Source organism: Leucoraja erinacea, chromosome 5 (genome assembly GCF_028641065.1).
Source record: "Leucoraja erinacea ecotype New England chromosome 5, Leri_hhj_1, whole genome shotgun sequence".
Lineage (NCBI taxonomy): Eukaryota > Metazoa > Chordata > Chondrichthyes > Rajiformes > Rajidae > Leucoraja > Leucoraja erinaceus.
Window position 1 is genome coordinate 57,677,963 of NC_073381.1, and position 20,640 is coordinate 57,698,602.

The 20,640-nt window shown below is 41.0% G+C and overlaps 2 protein-coding genes across 3 annotated transcripts in view; both read right to left on the reverse strand.

Annotated features, from left to right (window-relative positions):
* Positions 1-16,881, reverse strand: part of smpdl3a (sphingomyelin phosphodiesterase acid like 3A) — a 32,946-nt gene extending 16,065 nt beyond the window's left edge. The window contains exons 1-4 of one of the 2 annotated variants that reach the window (XM_055635723.1): positions 16,715-16,880; positions 6,310-6,523; positions 5,589-5,733; positions 2,451-2,547 (exon numbers count right to left, since the gene is read on the reverse strand). In XM_055635723.1, the coding sequence (XP_055491698.1) occupies positions 2,451-2,547; positions 5,589-5,733; positions 6,310-6,523; positions 16,715-16,835 (577 nt within the window). In that variant the 5' untranslated portion in view covers positions 16,836-16,880. Of the gene's footprint in view, positions 1-2,450; positions 2,548-5,588; positions 5,734-6,309; positions 6,524-16,714 lie in introns of both variants that reach the window. The other variant, XM_055635724.1, reaches the window with a different exon arrangement.
* Positions 16,882-18,092: 1,211 nt separating this feature from the next.
* Positions 18,093-19,587, reverse strand: fabp7b (fatty acid binding protein 7, brain, b). Its single transcript, XM_055635725.1, has 4 exons — positions 19,409-19,587; positions 18,960-19,132; positions 18,542-18,643; positions 18,093-18,457 (listed from the first exon to the last, which is right to left on the reverse strand). Exons 1-4 carry the CDS (start codon positions 19,479-19,481, stop codon positions 18,407-18,409), a joined length of 399 nt encoding a protein of 132 aa, XP_055491700.1. The 5' UTR covers positions 19,482-19,587; the 3' UTR covers positions 18,093-18,406.
* Between the last annotated feature and the right edge of the window lie 1,053 nt (positions 19,588-20,640).

Sequence of the window (20,640 nt, forward strand, 5' to 3'; positions counted from 1 at the left end):
GATGCGGGTTTAAAAAAAAGACAAAGTGCTGGAGTAACCCAGCTGGTCAATTTCTTAATTTGTATCATGAATTTATCATATTTTTGGTCACACACATGACTAAGAATGGACCAAATATGATTTCACTTTTCAATTTTCAATTAAAATATTAAAAGCAACAACAAATTTAATTCCAAAACTGAAACCAAAATTACTGATGTACTCAAACAGCTCATCCTTGGGTGTTGAAAAACAGTTAAATTTCAGGTCAAGGAATCTTCATCGGAAAATAAGTAGTGAAAACATGTTTTAAGCTGCAGAGAGTGGGGGAGGGATACATAGAATATCAGTAATAGGGTAGGACCACAGTTAACACGATAACAATGACTTTAAAAGTCAACAGTTAAGAGACAGAAAATAATAAAAATGGAAACTGAGGGATACTTGGATACACTGAGGAACTCAGCAATGCACTTACTTCACTTTTTAATAATATCACATAATGACAATAAAATGTTAAGTAAACCAGATAAGTTGAAAGGGAGCAGTGGAACCAGGGCACAAGTTGAGTGCAGCAAACATTACCTGGTCACTCAAATGTCAAACCATCAAGATTTCCAAATAGTCAGATGATGGATTATTGGAATTTTACTGTTCCTAATCCTTCAAACTCAAATTGAAAAAAATCACTGGAACAACGCAGAAAGTTAAAGCCACATGTGAGAATAGGAATGGGATGGATAAAGCATTAGGCAACTGGAGCTCAGAGTTACTCTTGCAAATATTCTGTAGTCATTACCCAATCTGCATTTGGTTTCATAAATTCATGACATAGGAGCAGAATTAAGCCATTTGGCCCATTGAGTCTACCCCACCATTCAATCATGGCTGATTTATATTTCACGCCCAACTTCATTCTCCTGCCTTCTCCCCATAACCTTTGACCACTTTCTAATCAAGAATCAATCTATCTCCACTTGAAAAATACCCAATGACTTGGTCTCCTTAGCAATCTGTCGGAATGTTCCACAGATTCACCACCTTCAGCAAAATATATTTCTTCTCATCTCCATTCTAAAGGTTGCTTCTCCAACATGATTTTCCAGCAACCCATGCCTACTCCTGTCTGGATTTTTACAAGCTTCCCAATCCTCCAGCTTCATATTAATCTTTGCCATGTTACATGCCCTCTTTTGCTTTAATGCTATCTTTAACATCCTTTGTCAGCCCCAGTGGCCTCATTCTGGTTGCCCAGGCAATCCCAATATTTAAAGACCTATTAGATTAATACAATTAAATAGGGCAGCTGCAGAGAAAACAAAGTGTTTAAAGATGTGGAATGCAGGCTAGAATTGCTGCAGCAAAGGTAATCACATTTGTGAGGTTTCAACACATTCTTACTTTGAACAACTTCTACATCTTCATTCACCTTTGCCACAATGAAGATGGAGCCACAGGGGACCCAGGTGTGCACAACTCCTCATTGGAATACGTGTTATTGTGCCCATCTCAGGTCTACTCAGGTTCTTCACACAACTAGCTTTCCTTTTTATAAAGGTCTTCATCTAGTTCCTCCACTTTCTCTGCCTCCGCTTGGTTCTTGGTTTCCTGGTCCTCCTAAATATTCCAAATTGAATTTAAACTGGAAGTGGTGGAGGGAGGACTTAAGCCAGAAAGGGTTCTTAGGAAGAAAGAGCTACCTTAAATTTAGTTGCATCTGGTTGGGTAACTATGGAAGGGTGAAGACTAGTCCATGCTTTAATTGTGCGGGGGGGGGGGGAGAATGAATTGCTGTACACATCTGTCTTGGTAGCTGGTATCTCAAATTGGATCGAATGCCCTTGTTTGATCCTAATTGGTTTCGGATTGGTGTAGGTTTGGTAATCTATGTCGAGCTGACCATTTAACATTTTGTAAAAACAGATCAAACGGTGAGCTTCACATCTGTCTTGAAGAGGGTTCCACCCCAGTGAATTCAGATGTTTGGTTACACTCGCTTCTCTCTCATAGGTATTAGTAAAAAATCGAGTTGCCTGACTTTGGACACGTTCAATGGAAGAAATGTTTCTATTTGTGTATAGGTCCCATGCTGCAACTGAGGTCGAACGAGGGTGAAGTATAGCTTCTCCTTGACAGAAGTTGAACAACGACGCTGAATCCATTCTGATGACACCAGTGCCTTAAAACATTTTTTTTTAAATCCCCATGGCTGCCCCTTCACCACAGAGAAGGGGCAAATACTCTGCAAATACTGTTTTTTTGTGATTCTTACTTTGACATTGGCCTGCATTCTCATTCCCCCCCCCCCTCAATTCTATCTTTCCACGTATTGCCTGCTCTGCAACTTAAAACCGACCGGTCTTCTTACTTTTCCATATTTGATGATGTGTACTTGTCTGAAACATTGACTCTGTTTCACTCTCCACTGATGTTGCCTGGCCAGCATTAATTGTTTTCATGAGCAGTGTTACCTTTTTGCAGGGTACTACGTGATTCAGGTGTCAACCACTGTTTCCACATGTCAGCTGCAGCACAATAAACTTCACTCATATTAACAGGAAGCTGATCCTAACAAAAAGAGAAGATAGTAATTATTATTTTTTAATATATATGAACTTATAAAGTGTACTTTCAAAGCCGCTCCGGGGGAATTAGTGGAATTAGATACAATAGCAAAATTTAAGCAGCATTTAAAGTGGCACAAATGGTACAGCTAGTTGGGCTGCTATTGCACAGTGTCAGAGATCCGGGTTTGACCCTGACCTTCTTACTTCCTAATCCTATCTGTGTGGAGTGTGCACACTCCCCCAGCAGATCCCTCCTCATGGATTTCCTCCGGGTGCTCCAATTTCCACCCACATCCCAAAGACACGCAGATTTGTCTGTTAACTGGCCTCCATAAAATTGCCCCTAATGCGCAGGGAGCAGATGAGAAAATGGGGATAACATTGAACAAGTGTGAATGAATGATCGAAGGCCAATGACCCCGTTTCCATGCTGTATGTCCAAAACTATAAACAAAACTATAAACCTACACAGACAGTGAAGAAAGTTAATGTTGGCCTACATAATGAGTGGATTTGAGTATAGGAACAAAGAGGAATTGTGTACAGTTGTGGTCTCCTAATTTGAGGAAAGACATTGTAGCTATTAAGGGAGTGCAGCTTAGGTTCACAAGGTTAATTCCCGGGATGGTGCGACTGTCATATGATGAAATAATGGAACGACTGGACTTGAATGCATTGGAATTTAGAAGGATGAGAGGCGATCTAATAGAAACATAAAATTATTAAGGGATTGGACACGCTAGAGGCAGGAAACATGTTCCCGATGTTGGGGAATCCAGAACCAGGGGCCACATTTTAAGAATAAGGGGTAGTAGGCCATTTAGAACTGAGATGAGGAAAAATGTTTTCACCCAGAAAGATATGAATTTGTGGAATTCTCAGCCTCAGAAGGCAGAGGAAGCCGACTCACTGGATGCATTCAAAAGAGAGTTAGATAGAACTCTTAGGCCTAGCGGAGTGGCGGTGCTGGATTGAAGGGCCGAATGGTCCACTCCTGCACTTATTTTCTATGTATCTATGTAATAAATAGGGAATTGAGGGGTGTAGAACACATGCAACAGATGTGAAGGTTAAATTTGCAGCAATGCGGCCAAAGGGTCTATTTCTGTTTCATGCTCTATGACCAACTTCCCGATCAACATTGATATTAGGTTAGACTTTTCATTGGAATATTCACCTTGCAATATTTACCAAAATAAACTGTAGTTGCAATAAATGTCATTGAAAAGTCTTGGTAACATGTTATAGTTACAGAGCGAGACAACACAGGCCTTTTGAACCGCCGAGTCTCTGCCAATGATCAAGCATACATTTGTACCACCCCTTTTTTAATCCGCTCCACGCTCCTATCCATTCAGATTTTTCCACTCGCATACTTACAATAGACAATAGGTGCAGGAGTAGGCAATTCGGGCCTTCGAGCTGGCACCGCCATTCACTGTGATCATGGCTGATCATCTACAATCAGTGACTGCCTTTTCCCCATACCCCTTGACTCCGCTATCTTTAACAGCTCTATCTAACTCTCTCTTGAAAGCATCCAGAGAATTGGCCTCCACTGCCTTCTGAAGCAGAGAATTCCACAGATTCACAACTCTCTGGGTGAAAAAGTTGTTCCTCATCTCCATTGTAAATGGCCTACCCCTTATTCTTAAACTATGGCCCCTGGTTCAGGATTCCCCCAACATCGGGAACATGTTTCCTGCCTCTAGTGTGTCCAATCCCTTACTAATCTTAAGGGCCTGTCCCACTTAGACGCTTTTTTAGGCAACTGCCAGCGACTAGGCGATCGCCACACAGTCGCCGGTGTGTCGCCTGTATGATCGTGAGTAGTCTCAACAGTCGACCAAATAGTTGTAGCTTTTTTCTGGTCGCCGCTGGAGTTTGAAATGTTCAATACTTTTCAGTGAGTCGGCTACCGTGGGTTTGTTGTAGCTAGTCTTCTCCTGACGTAGGTGCTGTCGTAGGTTGTCGCCAGGATGACGTAGGTCGTCGCCGGTGCTGACTTCGGTGAATTCCATTGTCGTGGTCGCCGGCAGTCGCCTAAAATAAAATCACCCAAGTGGGACAGGCCCATTACTCCAGTCGCCGGTTTTTCGGCGACCTGCTACGACTATGACAGTCGCCTACCAAAAAAAATCACCTAGTGGGACAGGCCATTTATATGATTCAATAACATCTCATCCTAAATTCCATTGTACACAAGCCCAGTCGTTCCATTCTTTCAACATACGACAGTTCCACCATCCCGGGAATTAACTTTGTGAATCTACGCTGCACTCCCACAATAGCAAGAATGTCCTTCCTCAAATTTGGAGACCAAAACTGCACACATTACTCCAGGTGTGGTCTCACCAGGGCCGTGTACAACTGCAGAAGGACCTCTTTGCGCCTGTACTGAATTCCTCTTGTTATGAAGGCCAACATGCCATTACTAATAGCAACTTCCAGAGCTCAATTAACCTTACAACAAGCACATCTTCAGTATGTGGGAGAAGAAACTCAGTTGGTCACAAGGAACATGTGCAAATTCCATAAGGACACTACCAGAGATTAGGATTAAACCCAGGTTGCTGAAGCAGTGAAGCACTTTGACTCAGCACCAACATGCCACCTATTTATTATTGGTTATTTTATCAGTACTCCTAAAAATGGCTTTCTCAGCTCAATTACCGGTACCGATATTGTCAAGAATGGCCTGTTCCTATGCTGATGTTCTCCATATTCTCAAGATCTAGCAATAAAAATACCATTCTTTATAGTTTGTCAATCATAAATATTAAATTATTTGTATTTTGCCGACTTGGAATAAAATAAAAAAAGATGAAAGTGTTTTCCCCTCTTACTCTTACTGTTGTGGCAGATTTGGGGTAATGACAAATGTCAAATATGAACCATCTGCTTAAATTGCCTTGATTAATTTTGCCAAAAAAAAAAAAGGCTTGTGAAAACTCAAATCATCAAAAAAGTGCACATGCTTTGCAAAGTACTATGTGATATAAACACCCTGATACTTCATGTAGATCTATATTTTGTCATTACCTGTGGCCAAAAGTCATGGTTTCCCAGAGCAGGAAAAACTTGTAGATCTTTAAAGTGGTTCTGAATAGTCTGTGTCATATTACGGAGGATGTCAATCACGATCTTTGTAGAGAGTTTCTCAGCTGGTACATGGGGAGGACTATCACTGCATTAAAAGGAAAGACACTATTTATAAACAGCTAAGGAAAACACTGAGCCCAATTACTTTACGAGCTACGATATTATTTGTATTTGAAATAATATGTATGAAAATAATTAACATTTGCAGTGCACTGATCTGTCGAGGAAGACCATGACTACAAAAAAAAATACTGGAAACAGAACAGTATCCAATGGTATAAGAGCTTCTCACCATCCAAACACATTCCTCAGTGGGACTCACTTCATGCAGACAGAGGTGATCACGTCATTAGGGGTAAATACAACCAGATGGTGGTATCTGATGGATGTGCCCAAGAACAAAATAATGATAAACAAACAATAAAACATTTGTGGATGCATAGTGCACGACATGGAGGAGTGTCGCATGCCACTATGGTGACGTTGCCATAAGCCTGCTCAACTTGTTCTTCTATGGTATAGTCACAGGCACAAGAATTGTTCTCAAAGAAACCTGTTGGTAATTGCAGCTTTCATTTTGTTGAAGATATGTTCTACAGCCATGGTGTTGGTGGAAGAAATTATTTGTCAGAGTAAGGTTTTATGTAACATTAATGCTTACCCAGTCCATATCACAAAGGAGGGTTGAACTTCGGCATCTTTCATGAATTTAAAAGCAGAGTGAATAAGATTATATGGTGAATCACATGCATAGTCTCCATAAAGTCCTGCATGCTTTGCTGGAAGACCCAATGATGAAAAGCAAACTTTGGTAGGATCAGCTGACAAGTGATAGGTCGGATCCAAATGCAAGTCAGTCACATGCCAGAATTCTCCTAATAGAAAACAAAAGGCAAAAGATGCTTACCACACTAATCTCCATGTTACTTAAGTTCTAATCAAACTTTGATAAGTCAAGCTAGAAATCCATTTCAAATGCAAGTTTCCTAACAGATGCCAACTGAAGTTTGCCTCAAAAATTGATATTTTGGAAATGCCATTGTCTATGTCTTGACAAACATATTACACCTGACAATCATTATCAATTTGATTTTTAAATGAAGAAGTGGCAGCTGTTGAGAACTGCTGGTAGATTACTCTGGAAGGTTAGAGCGCATGGAATCCAAGGAGAGATAGCTGATTAGATAGAAAATTGGCTTCATGGAAGGAAGCAGAGGGTGATGGTGGAATATTGTTTTTCGGACTGGAGACCTGTGACTGGTCATGTGCCTCAAGGTTCAGTGCTGGGCCCCATCGAGGTTTATCATCTACATTGATGATTTGGATGAGAATGTACATGACATGATTAATAAGTTTACAGATGTGGGTGGTATTGTAGATAGTGAAGATGGTTACCAGAAATTGCAGCAGTATCTTGATCGGTTGGACAGGTGGGCGAAGGAATGGTTAATGGAATTTAATACAGAAAAATCGGCAGGACCTACACAGTGAATGAGAGGGCTCTGGGGAGTAGAGGGATCTATGATCTAGGGCTCTGGGGAGCAGAGGGATCTATGATCTAGGGCTCTGGGGAGCAGAGGGATCTAGGATATTGTTCCTTGAAAGTGGCATTGCAGGTACATAAGATTGTCAGTCTTTTGGCACTTCATCTGTCCGATGAAGTTGAGTATGGAAGTTGAGGGGTCATGTTACAATTATACAGTATAAGACGTTGGTTTGTACTCGCTAGAATTTAGGAGATTGAGGGGGATCTTATAGAAACCTACAACATTCTTAAGTGGTTGGACAGGCTAGATGCAGGAAGATTGTTCCCGATGTTGGGGAAGTCCAGGACAAGGGGTCACAGCTTAAGGATAAAGGGGAAATCTTTTAGGACCGAGATGAGAAAAACATTTTTCACACAAAGAGTGGCGAATCTCTGGAACTCTCTGCCACAGAGGGTAGTTGAGGCCAGTTCATTGGCTATATTTAAGAGGGAGTTAGATGTGGCCCTTGTGGCTAATGGGATCAGGGGGAATAGAGAGAAGGCAGGTACGGGATACTGAGTTGATGATCAGCCATGATCATATTGAATGGCGGTGCAGGCTCGAAGGGCCGAATGGCCTACTCCTGCACCTATTTTCTATGTTTCTATGTTGGTGAGGCCACATTTAGAGTAATGTCATCAATTTGGGCACCAGGTTACAGGAAAGATGTTGTCATGCTGGACAAGGTGCAGAGAAGATTTACCAGGATATTGCTAGGACCCAAGGACCCGAGCTATAGGGAGTGGTTGAGCAGGCTAGGACTCTATTCCTTGGAGCGCAGGAGGTGATCTTAGAGAAGTATACGAAATCATGAGGAAAATGGATCAGGTAAACACACAGAGTCTCTTTCCCAGAAAATGGGAATCGAGAACTAGAGGACATGGGTTTAAGGCGAGGGGGGAAAGATTTATTAGGAATCTGAGGGTATTTTTTTTTTCTTAAATAAAGGGTGACGGGTATATGGTTTGAGCTGCCAGTGGAGGTAGTTGAGGCAGGTACTATTGCAGCATTTAAGAAACATTTAGAAAGGTACATGGATTGGATAGGATAGTCCCTCAGATTCCTATTAAATCTTTTCCACTTTACCTAAAACCCATGTCCTCTGGTCCTTGATTCACCGATTCTGGGCAAGAGACTATGCATCTACCGGATCTATTCCTCTCATGATTGTAGACACAAGATCACCCCTCATCCTTCTGCGCTCCAAGGAATAGTGTCCCAGCCTACTCAACCTCTCCCTAGAGCCCAGAATCTTGAGTTCTGGCAACATCCTCGTAAATCTTCTCTGTACCCTTTTCAAGTTGACAACATCTTTCCTATAACAAATGATAACATCCAAATACCCAAGCTAAATGAATGCTACACAATGAGATTCAGGGTTTATTCATTTGCACAAGTCATCACAGAAATTAACAAAAGTAAAAGTGCAAATTTTAAAATGTCATGCAAGGTACACCAAATAGGACCCAAAAGGGCACAAACTGCTGGAGTAACTCAGCAGGTCAGGCAACATCTCTGGTGAACATGGATAGGTGACGTTTAGGGTCTGAAGAAGGGTCTCGACCCAAAATGTCACATTCTCCAGAAATGCTGTCTGGCCTGCTGAGTTACTCCAGCACTGCTCCCTTTTGCGTATTAACCAGCATCTGCAGTTCTTTGTTTCCATACAAGACCCAGCTATTTATCCTGCTTGAGTGAAAGGAGCTGAAATAACTTTCGCTCAAATCTAACAGGTCAAGATAATCACAGAAAAACTACATTGAGTGTTTTTAAAAAAACTATCCAAAGCTATCCCATTTCTATTCTGACCTTTCTGTCCTGAGCTTCCTCTATTGCCAGAGTGAAGCCAAATACAAATTGGAGAAACACCTCATACTCCACCTAGGGAGATTACAACCTGGTAGTATTAACATGGAATTCTCAAATTTTATGTAACTAACCTCAAACCCATCCACTTTTCCCACCACATCTCTGCCCTATGTCCCACCTGGATATGTACCCATTTCTGCCCTCTCTATTTCTATCCCACCTATATTCCTTCCTCGGGATTCACAATTCGCACTTCCGTCCTTAGCTCACACCTTTTGGCTTTTCATCATTTTACCCATTCAACTGCTTATCAAAAACCTTCCTCATCTGTATCCATGTCTAACTCACCAGGCTTTGTTCTGCCCCACCTCCTTTCCAACTCTCTTCCTCCTCTCCCCCCTCACCATACTATTATCAGCCTGAAGAAAGGAACTGACCCGAAACATAACCTATCCATATTTTCCAGAGATGTTGCCCGACACGCCAATTTCACATATTTTCACCTTTTTTTGTTGAGCGGGAAGGGACGTGTTGAGGTTGGACTGTGCACGGATGGGGAAGATGTTACTGGTGGGGGGGGGGGGGGGGGGGGGGGGGGGGGGGGAAATCACATTGAATCAAATTGACAGAAAATAGTAAACTTTATTGACTGTTTGTTGTTTATTTCCCAGCTCTTTATAATTAACTAGACCAAGTGCAGACCCGTTGGGTCTGTTCCCCCAACGTGCGGGAGGAGGGGGGGGGGGGGGGGGGGGGGGGGGGGGGGGGGGGGGGGGGGGGGGGGGGGGGGGGGTAGAGAGCTACAGGTTTGCTACAGGTTCCAGGTTCTAAACATAGAACTAGAACCAAAAAAGACACATTCTGCAAGCATTGTAGAACCAATAGACACATTTTGCAAGCGTTTTAGTACCACTAAGGCTACTTACATTTGAGTAAACATGTGTTCAGTGTTATTCACAGCTCAGAGAAACGTGACCCTCTGCCTTCATCCATCATGAAGAGAATGTGAGGCCCACGACTTCCTGGTTTTATAGTCCCTCCCCCCTGCCGCCAGCAGGGGCAGCAGAGAGAATTTTGGTGGCAAAAACAGGAAAGCAGACTATTATCTAAATGGTGGCCGACTAGGAAAAGGGGAGATGCAGCGAGACCTGGGTGTCATGGTACACCAGTCATTGAAAGTAGGCATGCAGGTGCAGCAGGCAGTGAAGAAAGCGAATGGTATGTTAGCTTTCATAGCAAAAGGATTTGAGTATAGGAGCAAGGAGGTTCTACTGCAGTTGTACAGGGTCTTGGTGAGACCACACCTGGAGTATTGCGTACAGTTTTGGTCTCCAAATCCGAGGAAGGACATTATTGCCATAGAGGGAGTGCAGAGAAGGTTCACCAGACTGATTCCTGGGATGTCAGGACTGTCTTATGAAGAAAGACTGGATAGACTTGGTTTATACTATCTAGAATTTAGGAGATTGAGAGGGGATCTTACAGAAACTTACAAAATTCTTAAGGGGTTGGACAGGCTAGTTGCAGGAAGATTGCTCCCGATGTTGGGGAAGTCCAGGACAAGGGGTCACAGCTTAAGGATAAGGGGGAAATCCTTTAAAACCGAGATGAGAAGAACTTTTTTCACACAGAGAGTGGTGAATCTCTGGAACTCTCTGCCACAGAGGGTAGTCAAGGCCAGTTCATTGGCTATATTTAAGAGGGAGTTAGATGTGGCCCTTGTGGCTAAGGGGATCAGAGGGTATGGCGAGAAGGCAGGTACGGGATACTGAGTTGGATGATCAGCCATGATCATATTGAATGGCGGTGCAGGCTCGAAGGGCCGAATGGCCTACTCCTGCACCTAATTTCTGTTTCTATGTTTCTAATGGGGAATTTTGTAAAAACATTAATATCTCTGTCATTTTTCATTGACGGGAAAAATCCTCAGCACACATATGGCGGAGGGGGGCTCTGAGCAAGGTGGCCAAAAATGACGGCCGTAGGTGGCGGCGTTCTCTCGGAAATCGCAGCACAGATGGCCAAAACCCGTCAAGAACAGACTTTTAGTAATATAGATATAACGGTCAGGGTTCATTGGTATTTTTGCAGAACACTGATGGTTAATACAAAACTCGTTTGTAGAATACGTTTCATACCCATTCACTTGGGCCATTTTAAATGCACCAACTGCAAAAGTGTCCTCCTTCATCTTCTAGGTCAGTGTATATAACACATTGAATGCATTGATGAAAGGTCTCAACCTGAAACATCGACTGCCCATTTCCCTCCAAAGATTTTCTACAAGTCTTCCAGCAGCTTGTCTTTTTTTTTTTTTGCTACAGGTTCCAGCATCTGCAGTCTCTTGTACCTCTGTGTTATATTACTATCTATATCATGTTATATCGCAAACACACACATATCTACATTAGGAACAGAAGTAGGCCACATGGTCCCTGGAGCTGCTCTGTCATTTATTAAAATCATGACTACGCAAACTCTAATCTCACCTCCACATTCCTACCTGCCATCCATAACCTTTCATCTCTTTACTTGTCAAGAATGTCTCCACCTCTGCCGTAACATTACAATTCTCTGCTTCCACCACCCTTTAAGGAGGAGCGTTCCAAAGTCTCACAAAAGCTGAGAGAAAATAAATTATGTGTTTTCTCTACCTTAAATATTGTTAAACAATGAACTCTCAATCCAGATTCTCCTGCAAGAGGAAAGCCCATCACTATCTAACTTGTTTCAATCAACTTCTCTCTCACTCTTGTGGACAGAAGCCAAGTTCCTCCAGCTTTTCCCGATGACACAACCTGCCCACAAGATGACATATCAGTCCAAACTATTCCAGCACATTTACAATCTTGCTTAAATATGACCAACATTATACACAACATTCCAGGTATAGTCTCACCAATGCCTTAAACAAAGGACAAACAAATTCCCTCACAATAAATTATAAGGTTCTGATAGCTTTCCTAATTACTTTCTATGCTTGCTAACAAGCATTTGCAACTCGTGTATCAAGACATCAAGACCTCACAACTCTACAACCACTCACAATTTAGATATGTTTTTATTTTTTCTGCTAAAATAGGCAATTTTGGTCAAGGTTTCTCTCTTGCATCTACCCCAACACACTGTTGGCCAAGTAGAATAATTTCAAGCTATGACCCACAGCATTGCAATGCTGCAGGGAAACATCACAGGAAACTGATACACTTCAGTCACGCAGTAGGATTGACACTCAGTGTGAAACTTCAAGGTCATCAAAAAAACTGATGTTGCTGTGACAAGCATACATAATTAAAATTAGAAGAAACTACAAAGTTAGCCTCTCGTATAAATCGCAAAAACGAGAATCAACCATGCAATTCAGTCTTTTTTCAGCTTCCTATAGTCCAATTGTCAGTTACTAGCTCCTCACAAATGGGAATTAATCTTTTTATCTATATTCTGTCATTAACTATTTCCAAGTGATATACACCCGTAAATGTAACCATGCAATAACTGAAATGGTATCATTGTAACATGTTTTTCTATTTTCAATGGACGTTTACAATTGTTAACATGAGCTAATTCTATCAACAATAGATGTTGTTTCATGAACTACCAAAGAAACATATTTTTGTTCAAAATGAAGACTTTGGTCTGATGGTCAACTTCATTCTTTACCCCTCCTATTAAAAAAAAATCTGTTTATTCTGTTGTTGCCAAAGTGATCAATAGGTTGCAAAATTAAAGTAGTTCACAATACAAACAGTGCTTGCAGCTTATGTTTCTATGATAGTTCTTTATTAGCAATACACATTATTATAGAAAACTTACTTCACAAGAAGTTATTCGGTTCATCATGTCAGCACCAACTTAATCCCACTTTCCAGCTGTAGGCTCATACCACTTCAGATCTCGACTTAAAGTGCACATCCTAGTAATGTGTGACTGTGATGATGGTTTGTGCGTCTGCCACTCATTCAAGCAGTGAGTTGCCAACATCCAATACTCAATGGGTGAAGGAACCTTTCCTCTTCTCCCCTTGGATCCTTCTACGGATTACTTTAAACCTATATGTCCCCTGTTTTTTTTTCCAAACTTTTGGCCTAGGGCATCGTTTGTACTGTCCTTCCTGCTTATATCACCCTTCCTATTTTACCTAGTACTTGTGACTTTAGGCAACAAAATTAGTTATAAAAAACAATAGGCTGTCTTTATCTGACACCCTTTTGTCTTGTTTTCCACATCTAGCCACTGTCATTTACTCCACCCATCAGCCAATCAACCCCTCCCCCACCCACACCCATCTCCTGCATCATTTGCCAGGCTTTGTCCTACCCCCATCTCTCGTCTCCAGTTATCACCTCCCTACTCCAAATGCCACCCGCACATTCGTCCACAGATGCTGCCTGGTCTGCTGTTTGTCCAGTACTTTGCTCAAAATTCTAGCATCCGCAGTTCCTAATGTTTTTAAGTCTTTCTTCATGCATTTCAAAGAAAATAACACTAGTCTATTGAATTGTTCCTATTGCTACAATATTTCAGTTCTGGCAACTTCCTCAAATCTCTTCCGTATATTTTGCTGTAGAATCACACCCTTCCTGTATTGCAGTGACCAGAACTGGACATAGTCCACAAACTGCAGCCTTACTGATGGTGCATACATCTCCCTTCTCTTACATTCTGTGCCTTCACTAATACTGCTGAACATTCTCTAATACCCTTACTAACCTTCCCTACTACTGAAAGGATCTGTGAGATGCATTCCCTTGGCTCCACCACACAATATAGTTTATCATTTTACCATATACTGCTTTAGCTTGTTGCACCTCCTCAGATGCATTACCTCGCACTTTTCAGAATTGTATTATTTGTCACTTTCTGCCAACTCACTACACCACCGATCACTTCCTAAATTCTTCCTACCTACAGTCAACAAATCACAACCAATCCACTCCTCATAATCATTACACACATCAAAAAGCCATGACTGTGCTGACAATCAAGCACCCATACTAATGTGTAGGAAGGAACTGCAGATGCTGGTTTAAACCAAAGATATAGACACAAAAAACTGGAGTAACTCAGCTGGTCAGCAGCATCTTTGGAGATAAGGAATAGGTGAAGTTTTGGGTCGAGACCCTTCTTCAAATGGAAAATTTCCCTTTCCCCTCACTCCCCATCTGAGATAGACTAATAATCTTTTCATAGTAATTTTAACAAAACCTTTATATTTAAAAATAACTCGCGAAAATCATATCTAATTTGTGCTTCAAACGTGTTGGCCTGAGTACTTCATCCCAACTACATTTTCTCAAGCCTAGTGCCAATACTGCCCATACACTTTTCATGGCTTATAATCAATAAATTGCCCAGGTTTTGATCTCTCACTTAGGTTTGGCACTTTAAACATAGTAGAGGTTGATAGCCTGTAAGATGTTGCAGTAATAGGAGGAAGGTCCAGACGAGGTTGACAAGAATGATTCCAGGAATGAGTGGGTTAGCATATGATTAGCGTTTGACAGCCCTGGGCCTCTACTCGCTGGAGTTTAGAAGGTTGAGGAGGAACCTCATTGAAACTTACAGAATAATGAAAGACAGAGTGATGAGGAAAGGATGTTTCCATTGGTGGGAGAGTCTAGGACCAGAGGTCAGAGACTCAGAATTAAAGGACGCTCTTTTAGAAAGGAGGCGAGGAGGAATTTCTTTAGTCAGAGGATGATTAATCTGTGGACCTCATTGTCACAGAAGGCTGTGGGGGCCATCAATGGATTTTAAGGCGGAGACAGACAAATTCTTGATTAGAACAGGTGTCAAGGGTTATGGGGAGAAGGCAGGAAAATGTGATTAGGAGGCAGAGATCAGCCATGATTGAGTAGACCCGATGGGATGATCGGCCTAATTCTACTCCTATAATTTGAGAATATACATGCATGTGTGTCTGTTAGGGAACACATTAATGCTAATATAAGAATTCACATTTTCCGAAGGAATGCTCCCAAATATTTGAAGTACATTTGACACACAAAATGCAGATGCTGGAATCTTGAGCAAAAAAAGTGTTGGAGGAATTCAGCAGGTCCTCCCCCCATCTGGATCCTGATGTTGGAAGTTGAGGATGGACAACTGACATTTTGGGTTGGGACTCTTCTTCAGGCTACTTGAAGTAAATGTTACGCTTTCATTGTCTTGTTTTATGAAGTCAATGTTCATGTATTTTTATTTATTTTGGTTATTTACCCTACCACTCAATTTAAGGTGGAAACATATCTTATTCTCCCAATACCTTTACAGAGTAACCAGTTCATCAGTGCCAAACTTGATGGTCTGCCACAGAATCTAAAAGGTTATGCTGCTGTGTGCACATTAGCATATTTTAAATCTTGTTGGTTCAACAAGGTTATTTTTCTTCCTCCAAGTTATATTTGTGGCCCACCCTCTTTCACAAAGGGAACTAAGAATTGCAACATTGCAATGTTGGAATTGAGGGGGGGGTTATAAATGATAGCAGAATTCGGCCATTTGGCTCATCAAGTTTACTCCGCTATTCAATCATGGCTGATCAATTTCTCCCTCCTAACCCCATTCACCTGTATTCTCCCCATAACCTCTGACACCTGTACTAATCGAGAATCTATCTATCTCTGCCATAAATATATCAACTGATGGTGTACCAGGTTGCATGTGATACATAATGAACCAAAGTGGAACATTCTCTGTGAGTAATATTTCCTATCCCTCCAGAGAATAGGATATATTAAAAGGTAAAGATCAAGAGGACAAATCCTACCACTTTATAAATCATTTGTGCAACTATCTTAGAACTGTGTCCATATATGATTTGAACAACCCAAACTATAGCAATGTTGAATATGGCAAACATTGTGATGAAAGATCAGTTATATAAACCAGTTATAGAAATTGAATTGTCTCAAGATAAGAGACAGACACAATTTTCTGGGTCTAAGCTTGTAAAATGGTGAAGCCAGGACATTAGAATCTTATATGATTTATAGTTAAATTAATCTTAGAAACCACCATATCTCTGAAAAATGCTCCCTTGTGATGATAATGAAGTGGGCCCATTACAAGCATGTACAAAAAAAAATCACTTTATTTGGGAAAATATAATTTTAGACGAATAACTATTTGGAACGGCTAAGTTATCTTAGACCCTCTTCCAAAACCAATGTATTTTCCCCTATGTCGTATTCGCGACTGTTAGAGATTGGTAGAGATTGACGATGTTGGAATATGTTGTAAGCAACTTAATGTTTACGCGGTTCAGCAATAATGATGAAAGCTTGCGAAACCTTGGTAATTTATGTGTCCATCAATTCCGGTTTTTAAATCGCCACCACAAAGAATCATGAGTTTCGCGGTTTCGCCTGTGTTATCTTCACACTGGTCTATGTAATTTTGCCCCCGCAATTATTTCCGAATTATCCATTTAATGTTTTTGCACGGTCAGAAACTAACTAAGCACTTTATTTCCATTCGCTCATTAAGCAAACTACAGCGTATAAATGTTACCCAACACAACCTTTATGGCACCTATACCTCAATCAACTTGTACTTTAGCAAAACAAAAGTGACATTCTTTCCATAACTTAGATTTCATCCCCCTAATTAGAGCAATATTTTAGGGTGGAGACAAGAAGACAGTACGGCTTTAAGCCCAAAACAAGTAATCACTTCTGCCATGCCTTTGTATCTCAGTCACCCGACGAGAGCAACTTTCACTCCGCTTACCTGTGACCCTGGCCCTTGTCCTGTGGGGATACGGTGCGGCGGCAGGCGCCGCTAACTCTGAGGCCAGCAGCCACAATCCGCAAACAAGCCATAGCTGCACAAATGCCCCCCCGACTTCCATCGCTACCCGGCTGCGGGGACGTTCGCGCAGCCGCAGCACGCGCCAACACGTGACCAGCGCAGATCCGGGCCATGTTCTAATCAGGTCAAGCACTCAATTCTCACACTCAGTGACTCAATCCTGGGGACAGACTATTATAAACCACCAGGAAATAGCCAACTTCGCGTCAATGTAACCCCTGCAGCTTAATTCGTTTGAAATATTAACACACGGTATGGATTTTATTATGCACTCTGAAATCAACTAGATAATTTGCTGTTCCTTTGCTATTCATTTTAATGTGCATTCGCCATAGGAGCAGAATTAGGCCATTCGGACCATCGAGTCTACTCAATTGTGAATTGGGCTGATTCATTTACGTAAAGAACTGTTCTATTTCTGAAATTCGAATTTGAACTTGTGGAGCTCGGATTTGTTCCAAATTTGATTCAAGTAATCTGGAACTGGCGAGATTTAGGTATGGAGGCTCTGGTTCTTTTTACTGTTCTGCATTTTCAAGTCTCTTGTTTTAAGTACTGCATTTTTTCGCTTTGGGTTGTATAAAAAAACTGTACAACGAAAATGACATTGAAAATTATGACATTTCCTTGAAATGCACGAGATTGGACCATAGATCCCTTATTAAAAATGAAAAAATAGTCGTTTTCCTTATAGATTACCGAGATAACAACTAAGCTCTCCAGATACGATGCTTACATCCACGTGAACTGGCACAAAAAAATCTGCATGCGAGATGAGTCGAAGAAATTACATGTGGAGTGCATTTTCCCACCCATGCGGTTGGAAAACTAATCATGGGAGATATACTTGATCTTCCACGATGTGCTTTACAGAATCGTTGGAACAACTTGTCTTTGAAAATCTATTTTCACTTTGCATGACTGCTTTGATGATCGAGCTAAAACATTTAGCTCCAAAATAAGCTCCAAAGCATGAATACGATTATTCTGTTAATGAATTAGGGAATAATAACCTCTCGTGGCCCAGTGAGGCCATATATCGCACATGAACGTACTGCACAGACACTCTACACCCTGGTCCCTATCTCTTGTTATAATTATTATTTAATACATATGCCACTTTGTTGTCTTTAGTAAGGCAAGAAACGGCTAAAGTTTAATCTTCCAATGTATTTAAGCGCTTTGGTCTACACCTTTAGAATGGAACTAACTATTTTTTTTGTATGAACATTGGTGATAAAACGAAAAGGCAAATAGTTTGTACAAAAATGTTAGCATAAGAAACCACAACTGTCAGTTCAAGAGCAACATGTTTATTGACCGCTTCAACTTCTTCATTCCGACTAAAACATGCCTTCTATGACCAAATTCCATTTTATAAAAAATAAAAACGTGGATAAGTGATGTACAGGTATTAAAAATGCTAGACTGTTAATTTTTTTTTACAACATAAAAACAGTATTTCGTATCTTGTTACAAAAGAGGTTCTCAGATTGGCTCTTCACTGGAAATCCAGGCAAGTCGCAGTACAGTCAGAGGAAGAACCGCTCCAGATTTTAAATACTGTCATGAGTATTGCCCGATTGCTCTGACAGCCCTTCGCGTGGAACGTTATGCCTTTTCGTAGGTACGAACAGCAACAATATCGTCAAATGTTAGATTCTGTTGAAACACAAGTACAATTTAACTTAAGCCATTCACACCAAAAGAATAATGCAATAGAAATACAATTACAGGTTAACGTACCATGACCATTTTGCCATCCTTGAGTTCCCTGGTAAAACTAGTTTCCTTTCCATCCCATTTCTGGACGTGAACAAGTTTATCACCTTCCAAAGTTATCGTTGTCTGTTGACAAGTAGAATACGAATTGTCGATCAGCAAACGTTAATCGCAATAAACAAGAAACTGGGCAGCATTTGTCAACAATTGCGTTTGGCAAAATAACTATAAATATTTAAATCGAGGTTAGCTAGTAACGATAATGTACTACTTTCGAAAAGCAATGTTTGAAACAAATCTTTGCCTGCTCCCGCCGCTACTCCAAACCGGGAGGCAGAACAGAAAATAAATCTTATTCGTCAGCTCAATTATCCACATTGTCTGAATCTATTACTGAAGCGCGCACGGACAAACAATGCGCAATGACAATCACTGCACTTACTTTGCAGACCCGGTCATCCGCTGTAGTTTCGTCGAACTCTTCTCCTAGTTTGAAGGTAATTTCGGTGTTTTTAAAGGTGCTCAGCGTCTTCAACGCCACAGTATCGTCCTCTTTGCTGATGACAATAGTCGGTTTGGTCACATTCCCGACTTGTCTAGTAGCGAAACTCACACCTGCCAAAATACAGATATTGCACCAATTTCCATTCTCCATTCAAAGCGAGTGAATGAAACACACTAACTATATGCTGCTTTGCCTTGAATGAACACGGCAGGAATTATTTACACTGAAGAACATCAAACATGCCTATAACTTAGCTTCCTCGTGAAATATTGATCTCTGTCGTTGTTTAATATAAAATGCTTATTTCAAGTATATATTTCCGTCTGGACTACCAGATTTACGGTTTAATTATTCGCAAGATTGCCGACATGCAGTGCGCTACTTACCCAAAGCTTTCATATATGCATCGAAATTCTCGCTTTCAATGAGCTTCCAGGTTCCAACGAAAGCATCGACCATGTTGCCGGTACCGAAGATTGGAGAAAGTGGAAGAAGCGACTTCGGGTGGAGAACTAACCTTAAAATTATAACTGGCGGTCCCGTAGGATGCAAAAAAAAGCCAGTGGTCCGGCTCGGCGCGACACCCCCTAAATACACAACCACTGCGAGGAGGAGTCACGGGCGGAGCATGGAAATAACGGATGAGGTAAATTGCAACCCGTCCACTGTGAGCGAACAACCAGAAACTATAAGCAACTCAAGAAAATAAAACGATGACAAAGAACACTTCGAAATAACTAAACACTAGAAGTAGAGAGGCTGGGATTAAAACATGGAATGGAAGTCCCGAACGCTCTAATAATTACAGCGTTTGTTCACATGAACACATTCTATTTCCATAATATTTTACTCTTTATTTCCTAACCGTTTGATTAGAAAATGAAACAGACGTTTCAACGTTATCGAGAAAAGTCTCCATTCATTAGCATTGTATTTAAGTTAACGTAAGTAAATCTCAAATCTCAAAGACTAAGTTTCTTTCCAATTTAAATTGTATTAAAATGTATAAGAGTGGAGATATTTCTGGGTCTGACTGTAAAGTTCCCATTGAGTTTTAATGCTATTTAAATACAAATCGGATTTGTTTTCCAAATAAATATTTTCAAGGCGTTTTCTTTCAATCAAATAGTTATCTGCGGCTTTACATATTTGTTGACGATGGAATCCGATTGGTTGTCTCCAAAGTTATATTTTTAATGGAACTAATTAATTACAGCAAATTGCGATGGATAAAAATGAACTATGCATAGAAATGTAATACGTGCTCACGATATCTGTGGCGGCGAAAGCGACGCCTGGTGTTTGGTTGAGAAATAACAACACGTTCGAAGGAAATGATCCTGCGAAATGGAACTGGTTGGTTATTTAAAACACATTTAAAGGGCACAAAGTGCTGGAGTAACTCAGCGGGTCAGGCAGCATCGCTGGAGAACATGCTGGTGACGTTTCGTATCGGAACCCTTCTTCAGATCTGCAGTATCTTGTTTCTACATGTTATCATGTAAATGTTTGTTCATCATCCAAGTGCATCTACTCAAAAGTCATAAAGCTGAATTGGTCGAATTTCCGTACATTTGGCCAATCCTATTTTCCTTGCATATCCCCGTATTGGTTAAGC

Excerpts from the sequence above, each read along its gene's own strand:
- fabp7b (XM_055635725.1), bottom strand. The coding sequence starts at position 19,481 with ATGGTCGATGCTTTCGTTGGAACCTGGAAGCTCATTGAAAGCGAGAAT. Across the intron at positions 19,133-19,408 it reads TGCATATATGAAAGCTTTGG|GTGTGAGTTTCGCTACTAGA; the intron begins GTAAGTAGCGCA and ends GTATTTTGGCAG. Across the intron at positions 18,458-18,541 it reads AGGATGGCAAAATGGTCATG|AATCTAACATTTGACGATAT; the intron begins GTACGTTAACCT and ends GTGTTTCAACAG.